This window comes from Puntigrus tetrazona, chromosome 8 (genome assembly GCF_018831695.1).
Source record: "Puntigrus tetrazona isolate hp1 chromosome 8, ASM1883169v1, whole genome shotgun sequence".
In the NCBI taxonomy this organism is placed as follows: domain Eukaryota; kingdom Metazoa; phylum Chordata; class Actinopteri; order Cypriniformes; family Cyprinidae; genus Puntigrus; species Puntigrus tetrazona.
Genome location: NC_056706.1, coordinates 22,283,349 through 22,293,946, shown reverse-complemented (window position 1 = coordinate 22,293,946; position 10,598 = coordinate 22,283,349). Strand labels below are relative to the sequence as shown.

Below are 10,598 nucleotides of genomic sequence, written 5' to 3'. Positions count from 1 at the left end.
GGAAGGCTTGTTCACACTATCATGAACCACAAGTACCCTACCAAGGATAGAACAACGGCTGTGTCTTAAAACCTAGTGAGCACCTACCTATACAGCTACTTCCTATCAGAGCCTACTGAGCAACATATCACCTATAACCTATACAGACTGCATTTTGGCCATCAAACCCTTACATTTTATACAATGTTTAGAGTATCATAGTATATTGGATATCATTTCTGGGCCTCGAAATCATTTGGGCTTTGGGTTGAGATCATATTTTTATACCTTATTTATATATTTTTATATTCACAGCCATTCTGTCTATATATTTTGGGTATCAAACCATAGAGATCTTTCAATATGTACAACATTTAAGGCCCCAAAGCCACCCTGACATCAGGTTTGGGCATAAGACTCTATTGATATTCCTACCTAGACAGCATTACAGCCACTATAGCTTTTCTGTCTACATAGACGGCATTTTTAAGCATCGAACCCTAGAGAATTACCAATATATAAACCAATTTGTCTATCAAAGCATTTGTGTTCATCAAAAACGAGGTTGCTACATGTATAACAATGCTAGGTTATTAAGCCTATATAGACCGACTATTACTAGTACATGCATCATTAAGTGAATCAAAGCTTTTCGTTCAGTGACATATTATAGCTTACCTGCCCACATGGGCAGCATTTTTGGCCACGAAAACCTACAGAGCTGCTTACACAGATAGACAGCCATTTTAGGGCATTATAGGCTCCCAAACAAGCTGTCTATGTAGGGAGTGTATTTGGTTTTGAGCCACGGCCAGTGTAGTGTGCAAGTAACGCTGCACTTCAAACCCACTGTTTTTACATTAGGTCGCCAAAAGAAGTTCGTCGTAACGAACAACACTGCAGTTCATATAATTTAATGATGTCCTTCTCCGATATTAAGTTGCTAGGACCCCTCCTGCGTGAAGTCAACTCATGATCCTGTCAGATCCACCTGTCCTCCAGAGAAAGCTCTACTGTTAGCACAGATCCGCTAACGGGACAGCTGATCTCTGTCATTGGCAGAGCAAGAGCGAAACACCGGAGCACAAATAAAAATACACGCGTTTACCGACCTTTAAAGCACGCGAGACCCGCGCCATCTGAACTCCTCGCGCCGCGTTCTCTTGGCAACACAGACACAAGCCCCCCTGACGGTGTTATTATTTACTCTAACCCCCCAACGCACTCGGAAGTGAGGGCGCGTCCAGAAACAGCGCTGGGGCAGAAAGCGTGATCTGCACGCCATGTACCTCGCCGGACGGACGGGCAGATGGTTTACAGATCCGCGGCTCGGCGCGAGACTCGGCGCGCGGCGAGCCTGACGTTTTAGCGTGACGTGACGCCGAAGGACGTGAAGCACACAGGAGCTGGACTCAGACCATTAGTCAGGTGTCTTGAGGACATCCAGAGGCTGTCGTGAAAGGAGGAGCTGGACTTCTTCAGTGGATTGTGATGAGAATCTCGTATTCATTTATCTACATTTGAATAAACGGCTTTAAAATGTACTTGGTACTCACTGACATGTTTGGTCGTATGGGCTTTTGTTTGTCTAAACAAATACTACTACTGCCACCACCACTAATAATAATAATAATAATACAAATTATATACATTTTATTAATTAGTTTTCATAAATTATTTTATTAAAAGCTTCTAAGAATAGAGAGATTTGATTGTCATATAGTGTTATTGTCTTGCCTAATATAAGTTATTACGTTTTTAAAAAATATTTCTTATTTATTTGACTTTATTTATTAAAGGAAGTAAAACAAAAAGAAAATAAACATTTCTACCACAAATTAAATCATATATTTTTAAATAATTCTATCATAATTAATAATCGGGGACTTAACTGACCAGCCTAAATATAATGTGCTTTAATGATTTAAAAACGTTAGAGCAAACGTTTTATCAATGCAATTTTTCGCCAATATTTAACCAGAAAAAGTAAATAATAATAATAATAATAATAATAATAATAATAATAATAATAATAATAATAATAATAAATTAACACACATTGTTATAACAAACGTTTTTATTTCTCCCATTTTTTTAAACTACATGTCCCAGAATGCAAATCACAGTGTGACGTCATTCACTGGCGTCCGCTGCGACAGCGCTGCATATCTGCAACAGCACAGACTGCCAATCAAAAGGTATCGTATGTGTTATCATTTGAAGGTCTTTTGTTGTTAAATATGTACTTGAAACATTGCAAGCTGTAATGAGGTATCTATTTAGTAGTAATTATTTGTTTTAGGGGTTAGACAGCTTAGCAAATATCGCTCCAGCTAATGTCATTTGGCTTTTGTTTAAACGTTAGCGTTACAGTTTGACACATCGTTCTGTATCAAAATCATTTCACCGAATCAAACACGTCGAATATAATTAATATTCACAATTTTACACAGAAGATGGGCGCTCACCTGAAATCCTCCGACGGTTCGCCGTTGACCAGTAAAGCGGGGATGCAGTGTTTTGATCATGAGTCAAACGTCTTGATCGGCTCGGTTAAACTAGCAGAACTCCTTCGGACAATGTTTGATGTACTGTGCCTATGGTCTGTCATGCTTGACCGTAGATACCAAATTTGGACATTCTGGTCTGCGTTTAAAAACGAACCGACTGCCTACTTAGACAGCATACGTATAATGGCCAAAAATGTTGTCTACGTCGGTAACTCTAGATTTTTGAAACATGGGTTGTGCTAAAAGCACAAGTTAGTTAAAAATAATATTTCAAAATCTGGAATCTGAGGGTGCAAAAAAATTAATATTGAGGAAATCGTGGAAAATTATCTTCATTTAGCGTCCTAATGATTGAAAATTCTGTAAATTTGATCCATGCATTATATTGTTGTCTTTTGCTACAAATATACCTGTGCTACGTACTTATGACTGCAGGTTTTTTTTTTTTTTTTTTTTTTTACATAAATATGTCCAATAGACTAAATGACAATGCATTATTTATTTTTACCTAAATTATTTGAAACCTTACTCGCTGCATTTAAAAAAAAAAATCAATCAGATGCAGACGTACCGTCTTTGACCGATGCATATTTCATGTTTGCAGCTGCCTCGATGGTGATGAAGTCATCGGTAGAGGAGGAGGAGGGCGGCTGGGGTCTTGGGATCCCAGAGAAGATGAGAAACAACGCCAACTGGGTGGACGTCACCAAGGAATTCAAAGGAGCCTGTAAAGGTGTGTGTCTGCGTGATCACAGAATAGCCAGTTTCCAAAAGCCCTGAGAAAAAAAACTAGTCGCGTTTGTGTGACATTTACCATTAATATTCAAACCGGATGTTTCCAAAAACAAGCAAAGTCCATGTGTTGCGTAACTAGCGATTATTTATAAAAGTAAAAAGTGATCTCTAAACAGGATGCACGCTTTGCATCACATCACAGCCAGTGCTTTTCATAAATGAGTTATTATATTGTGCCTTGTATTTTCATTGCTCTGGAGAAAAGTTCAGCGAGGCTTGCCTGCGGGAATATCTTTTCCTCATGTTTGGCCATTTATGGTCACTAAGAGAGCTAAAATTAACTTCCTTTCCCATGCGAGCTCGACATCGTGAATCAACTTCGTGCTTCGTGCGTCACCTGAACACACGTGACCTTGTTTTTGGACCGTTCGGTGTCCTCTGTGATGTTTCCTCACATCGTGTAGATGTACAGAAGCTGAATCTGTTCAATAAATGTTTCTGTTTGCAGAACTCAAACTCGGCGAGTTGCTACATGACAAATTGTAAGCGTGTTTGACTTCTTAGAGTTGCACACATTTGAGTTCGACGCACATTTGAGCGTTCGGAGCGTGGTGTTCAGCTCATGTAATGCTCGTGTTTCTGTAGGTTCGGTCTGTTCGAGGCCATGTCAGCCATTGAGATGATGGATCCCAAGATGGACGCCGGCATGATTGGAAACCAAGTCAACCGTAAAGTCCTCAACTTTGAACAGGCTGTTAAGGTAAGAGCTGGTTGCCTTATTATTTTGTCTAATAAAGTGAGGTAAGAGTATAAACCGTATAATAGTCTTTGTCTGCCTTTGTTTAATTGTTCCTGTCCGGATGCTTGCTTATTCTGAAGGACGAGGCCATACGAGTGAAGGATCTGAGTATTCCTGAGCTCATCGGGATCATGGACACATGTTTCTGCTGCCTGGTCAGTATAAAAAACAACAACTTTTTATTAGTGAGACTAAGCAGTGCTCAGAACTTGATGGCTGTAGTGAATGTCAGTGTCTGTGCTGTATTAAATCTCGTCTCACTATTGTCTCAGATCACGTGGCTGGAGGGGCACTCTCTGGCTCAGACTGTGTTTACTTGTCTCTATGTTCATAATCCGGATCTGATTCAAGACCCCGCTCTCAAAGCCTTCGCTCTGGGCATCCTCAAGATCTGCGACATCGCCCGAGAGAAAGTTAACAAAGCTGCTGTGTTTGAGGAGGCAAGACACATTTTTTTTTCTATTTGTCACGTCGTTCTTCTAAAACTGTTGCTTTATGAAGTTATGATATCGATTACCGATGACATAATGCGTATTTAAATAAGCGAAGACCGACAAAAAGCTATTTAAGAATATTTTTCCTTCAGCGTTAAATTTTAGCCGTTTATTTTTTTCAATCGCAGGAAGATTTTCAGGCCATGACGTATGGTTTTAAAATGGCAAACAGTGTCACAGATCTGAGAGTGACAGGTGAGTGTGAAGATTTAATTTTATATGTGGTTTTAATTGTTTATTATGATCAGTTGAGTTGTTTGATGGCATTGTTTGTCTTTTCTCACTAGTTCCCAATGCAAAAAAAACATTATCCATCAGTAAAGCGAACGTTTTCTTAATTGTATAAATGTCTCTTGAGCATCAGCTCAAAATATTGGAGTGATTTCTGAAGAATGAATAAATTGAACACAAGATGAACACAAATGTGTTGATGCTTTCAATTTCATTGTTTCTTTTCATTTCTCCATTTAAAACTGTCATTTCCGTAGGCATGCTAAAAGATGTTGAGGATGAACTTCAGAGGAAAGTGAAGGTATCTCTAGACTTTTCGTGAGTCTTCTCGCATTTTCAGATTTATAATTTCTGAAATATGCGTCTCTTGCTTCGTCTTACAGAGTACGCGCTGTCGACAGGGCGAACAGCGAGATCCCGAGGTTGAACTGGACGTAAGATCCGTACATAAACATTTCCTCGGATACAGAGGGACGTGGATGGCGTTTATTGTCGGCTAGATTTTGATCTTTCTCTGTTGTCCTCAGCATCAGCAGTGCTTGGCTCTGTTCAGTCGTGTTAAATTCACTCGCCTGCTGCTCAGCGCTCTCATCTCCTTCACCAAAAAAGAGGTACGACATTATTAAATGCACTCGAGCATATTGCTTCACAGAATGATTCTCCGGTTCATTTCCTGATCTTTGATTGGTTGATCTGACATTTCAGACGAGTGCTGTGAGTGAAGCACAGAAGCTGATGACTCAGGCTGCTGACTTACTGCCAGCGATTCACTCCACCATACAGTACGGCATACAGTCACAGAATGACACAACCAAAGGAGGTAACACTCACTATAATCTTTATAATGTCAGGTAGAATTTATTACAGTAATTACTTTTTTTTTTTTTTTTGATTTAAATAATTTTTATTTAATTTAATATTTATTAAATTTTTTTAGATTATTTTTATTTATTTTTTGTCATTTTATTTACATTTTTTTCTTAATGTTTAAGAATGATCTTGAGTTTAATTAAATGCATTTTTAAATTTAATTTCATGATTTAATTTAATAATTGAAATATGAAATCCGACGATTCCGCTAATCCTAACGCCATGTTTTTTTTTTTCGCAGATCACCCGATCATGATGGGTTTCGAGCCTCTGGTTAACCAGCGCCTCCTCCCGCCCACTTTCCCACGATACGCCAAGATCATCAAGAGAGAAGAGATGGTCAACTACTTCAGCAAACTCATAGAGCGCATTAAAACTGTCTGTGAGGTCATCAACATAACCAACCTGCACAACATCTTGGTAAATGACTCTCGGTATGAACACGTTTTCTAAGGTTGTTTAAAGATAAATGTAACTCATGCTGCTGAATGCGTTTTAGGATTTCTTCTGTGAATTCAGCGAACAGTCTCCGTGTGTGCTGTCCAGGTCTCTGTTACAGGTGAGGCTATATGACATTGTGAAACTCTTCTCAATGTGGTCTCAATGTATTTTTAATGCTTTTTTGTCCATAAACTATATCACAAATAAAACCGGTTTTGGATATATTATGGTACACATTGATCAGGCATATAGATAGTCTTAATGCTCACCTGATTTCTGTCTGTCTGTTTGTGTGATGCAGACCACGTTTCTGATTGACAATAAAAAGGTGTTTGGGACTCATCTGATGCAGGATATGATTAAAGATGCACTACGTTATTTTGTCAGTCCACCTGTCCTTTCCCCAAAGTGAGTGAATATTGGTACACATTGTATTATTTACTTATTAATAAATAGTTTTTTTTATTATAAATGACAAATGACTTGGTAAAGAAGTTGTTTATTTGAGTTATAGTTGTATATATTTTACAATGTACTTGTAGAATTTTAGTTTTTTTTAAAAAAAAAAAAAGAAAAATATTATTTATGTTTAGCAATAAAATAACATTTTACAATGAAGCTTGTATTAATGACCCGGAGTGGACGCAGAGAAACTCAAGATGCAAGTTTTCATACCATACTGCTGCTGTCATTGTTTTTCTTTCAAAGCTATTTTAAAAGGTAAACGATAAATAACTTGTAGGCTACATGCGCGGATCGGGTCATGTTTACATTAATGTAAACTCCGCCTCCAGCAGCGATAGGGTAAACTGACAGTGGGCGGGTTTCACAAACCGAAACAACATCCCGCATTTTCAAAGGAGAATAATTAACTGTAGCATTGTTTTTCATATGGACAAGTATGTTATCTTAGCATGTTTCTTAAATATATGTAAACATGTTGTGGTATTTTTATGCTTTAGTAAAGTCAGAATCCTACATACACCACCTTTTAATAGTCAAAGGCACAATATGTAAGATTTGTGTAATAAAAAAATCCCAAAACTACTTGCATGGTTTTGAAAATGCGACCTCTAGCAGCATAGTGTTACCTATTCTAAAGTGTTGCCATTATTTTTAGTCCATCGGACCCGTTGAATTTTTTCTCTTGCTTGTCTTCATTGACTTACTAAATTCTCAACTGACGTCTGTCTCATTTAAACATGGTTTTATTTGTTCACAGATGCAGTTTGAACAATAACCACCAGGCTAAAGACTACATTGACTCATTTGTCACACACTGCACACGGGTTTGTTATTGTTATTATGACAGGTGAAATTGTGTAATTGTGCTTTTTTTTTTGTTGATGTGATGAAATAAGTGTCATTATGTGTCACAGCCATTCTGCAGCCTAATTCAGATCCACGGACACAACCGAGCACGCCAGAGAGACAAACTGGGTCACATACTGGAGGAGTTCGCAACCCTACAGGATGAGGTGAGTAGATGGTTTTATTTGGTTAAAATCAAGGTGTAAAGTCAACAAAATGGCCCTGTTTACTTTATTGACAAGCTTCTCTGGTCTAATTCCTCTCGATTCATCAGTGTTTGTTATTACAAAGGCCTTAAAAGGATACTTCACCAAAAAAATTCATTTAGTGACCTTCGAATGATCCTCTGGCCTGTCCTTTGAAGGTCCGCTCAACCAAAAAATTTAAACCTTTAAAGTGTATAGACTGTAAAAGTAATCCATATAAATCCAGCAGTGTAATCCAAGCCTTATGAAAGATTTATGAAATTCACCAGTTCAGCCTGAATCTGGAGGTTTGTGCTTGCGTTGCCTTTGTGTTACCGGGATTCCCTTGTAGTCGTCATTGCGGAAAGGGGTTTCCCGAGGTGGCTGATTGGCTGGAAGTTCAGTGGTCTTTGAAGTCTTTGGCGTCCGATGATTGGCTGTTGGGTGGAGATGCAGAGATGCGGCCTGGTTGAAGTATGATGCTGAGGCGGTGGGCAAACTCAACTTACACAAACTCTCATGGAAAGAAAAGAAACTTAAGCAAAGAAACCGCAGTAACGAGACTAGAAGGGGTTTTCTTCTCATTGTGGCTGTCAGCAGGCTGGAGCACGCTGGAATGGCCCTCAAAGAACGCAAAACATGATGAAAGGTCGGCTAAGAGAGAGGCTTAACAGTTGGGCTAAAAGCATAGCTGGAGTAAAAATATACTAAGAGCCAAATGTTACAATCATGGCTGAGAGCGTGACTTAAAAAGTCGGCTAAGAGCATAATCTGAATCGTGTCTTGAGTATTTAAACTCAGCTTTGTGTAGACAGCAATGCAACTGAATGCGTTTTGTGCACAAAGAATACAATAATAACATAATTTATTCAACAATTCTTCTCCCCGAGTTACCGTCTTCCACCATTTTGGAAAGTACACAATTAACATATTCAGACTTGTTTTCATGATATGAGCAGTAAGGCATCATTGAGCGTGTTGGTTGTTGTTGTTGTTGTTGTTGTTCAGGCCGAGAAGGTGGATGCTGCTCTTCACGGCCTCTTGATGAAGCTTGAGCCTCAGAGGCAGCATTTAGCCTGTCTGGGCACGTGGATCCTCTATCACAACCTGCGCATCATGATCCAGTACCTGCTCAGCGGCTTTGAGCTGGAGCTCTACAGCATGCACGAGTATTACTACATCTACTGGTATGACACGCATGGTTTTACTGCTATAAACCGAACACGGTGCACAAGCACAAAAATATAAAACATACCGAGAATGCTCAGTATATTTGCAAGACATTTGGGTGCATCTTTGAAAGATAACCTAGATTAAGTCCAAGGTGCACATTAATGTGACAGTACGTTAGCAAATTAAAACAGTGGTGCATATAGTCTTAAAGGGACAAGAGCAAGGTTGCTAAAGGTTTCTCTCCGTGTATGTACAGGTATCTGTCGGAGTTTCTGTATGCGTGGCTCATGTCCACGTTGAGTCGAGCGGACAGCTCTCAGATGGCAGAGGAGAGAATCCTGGAGGAGCAGCTGAAAGTACGAAGCAGCAAGAAGAGCAAGAAGAAGAAGAAAGGTTTTTACAGCAAGACATTCAGCAGTTTCAGTTTTCTGACGTTCGGTTCGTGACTCATTGTGTTTTTTTATCGTCTTGTCAGCTCGTCCTCTGAGTAAAGAGATCACCATGAGCCAAGCTTATCAGAACATGTGTGCCGGCATGTACAAGGTAACGCCTCCTATTTGAAATTGTATTTGAATGGCAATGTCTTCATCACAGAAGAGCTGTATTCAGGTCATTGCATGTATACGAATTGAAATTTTAACAGATGAAAAAAAAGAGGGTCATTCCTTTGACCCTGGTGCTGACTCTTCTGTATTTCTACAGACTATGATAGCTTTGGATATGGACAGGAAGGTACGCAAACCTCAGTTTGAGCTGGACAGTGAGCAGGTTCGCTACGAGCATCGCTTTGCCCCTTTTAACAGCGTCGTCACACCGCCACCAGTGCACTACATCCAGTTTAAGGTACTAATGCTGTTAGATGGTGTTTACTGCAACTGTTCTATCCCAGTGCTGGAGTAAACGGCGTGTTTGCTTGTGTGGACGCAGGAAATGTCAGATCTGAAGAAGTACAATCCTCCCCCTCGCTCAGCGGATCTCTATATGGCAGCCAGTAAACATTTCCAGCAGGCCAAACTCATACTTGAAAACGTCACCAGCCCTGATGCAGAGGTACAAACTCTTCTTATACGCCAAAGGGAAACTTTCCAATCTTCTAGGATGGATGAGTATGAAACTGATCTTATCGTTCTCGGTGTTAAAACGGTTGTGCTGCTTAATATATTTGTGGAAACAATATTTTATTTAGGGTTCTTGGTTGAACAAAGTAAAAAAATTCTAAATGGTTGGGTGTCTGTGTGTAAAGAGAGAGCTGTTAAACAAGCCTGTGGTGTAGCTTTTTTTTTATTAAAACACAATTGTTATTTGAATATTCAAATCAAAGCATTTGGAATTGAAGCATGCAAGTCAGATTATTCCTATTAAATGATTAAGTGCTTACATTGTTAATAATATATTGTAAAGGAAAGGACTGAGATGCTGACTCTTGTTGTAGGTGAACCGCATCCTTAAAGTGGCCAAACCCAATATTGTTGTAATGAAGCTGCTTGCTGGAGGACATAAGAAGGAGACCAAGGTAGAGTGTGTGTGTGTGTGTGTGTGTGTGTATATATATAAAAAATATATATATTTTGCATATTGATATTATGTGATTTTATTTATTGAGTCTTTGCTTTTTGTCTTTGTAGGCCCTTCCTGAATTTGACTTCTCTGCACACAAATACTTCCCATTGTCAAGATCATTTGAGACCGACCCTGTTTCCAGGATGAACTCGACTCAATCACAGTCCCCAAATAAGTTAACAGCCATAAGTTTAATTTTACGGCGAAACAAAGATGCACTCAGAGTGGACTGATTTGAATAATTCGCAAATCACGCTCTTTTGTTTGGTTGATAATATTGTATTAAATAATAAAAAAAACGTTTCTGGTA

The 10,598-nt window shown here is 39.0% G+C and overlaps 2 protein-coding genes across 5 annotated transcripts in view; one reads left to right on the top strand and one right to left on the bottom strand.

The window, feature by feature from the left end:
- Positions 1 to 3,196, bottom strand: part of agtpbp1 (ATP/GTP binding carboxypeptidase 1) — a 28,064-nt gene extending 24,868 nt beyond the window's left edge. The window contains exon 1 of one of the 4 annotated variants that reach the window (XM_043246622.1): positions 3,061 to 3,196. The gene's annotated coding sequence lies outside the window, so the exon portion shown is untranslated. Of the gene's footprint in view, positions 1 to 1,091; positions 1,383 to 2,447; positions 2,610 to 3,060 lie in introns of those variants that run through there. The other 3 variants (XM_043246623.1, XM_043246621.1, XM_043246620.1) reach the window with 3 other exon arrangements.
- On the top strand, positions 3,100 to 10,598 carry naa35 (N-alpha-acetyltransferase 35, NatC auxiliary subunit). The gene is made up of 22 exons (XM_043246626.1): positions 3,100 to 3,222; positions 3,733 to 3,766; positions 3,870 to 3,984; positions 4,104 to 4,178; positions 4,296 to 4,463; positions 4,646 to 4,712; positions 5,006 to 5,049; positions 5,132 to 5,182; positions 5,276 to 5,359; positions 5,454 to 5,568; positions 5,860 to 6,038; positions 6,118 to 6,177; positions 6,361 to 6,467; positions 7,282 to 7,348; positions 7,439 to 7,537; positions 8,564 to 8,742; positions 8,985 to 9,121; positions 9,204 to 9,271; positions 9,431 to 9,571; positions 9,656 to 9,778; positions 10,161 to 10,241; positions 10,354 to 10,598. The coding sequence occupies exons 1-22, from the start codon at positions 3,102 to 3,104 to the stop codon at positions 10,519 to 10,521; spliced, it is 2,283 nt and encodes a 760-aa protein (XP_043102561.1). The 5' UTR covers positions 3,100 to 3,101; the 3' UTR covers positions 10,522 to 10,598.

Excerpts from the sequence above, each read along its gene's own strand:
- naa35 (XM_043246626.1), top strand. The coding sequence starts at position 3,102 with ATGGTGATGAAGTCATCGGTAGAGGAGGAGGAGGGCGGCTGGGGTCTT. Across the intron at positions 4,464-4,645 it reads AAGCTGCTGTGTTTGAGGAG|GAAGATTTTCAGGCCATGAC; the intron begins GCAAGACACATT and ends TTTCAATCGCAG. Across the intron at positions 9,122-9,203 it reads GAGCAAGAAGAAGAAGAAAG|CTCGTCCTCTGAGTAAAGAG; the intron begins GTTTTTACAGCA and ends TCGTCTTGTCAG.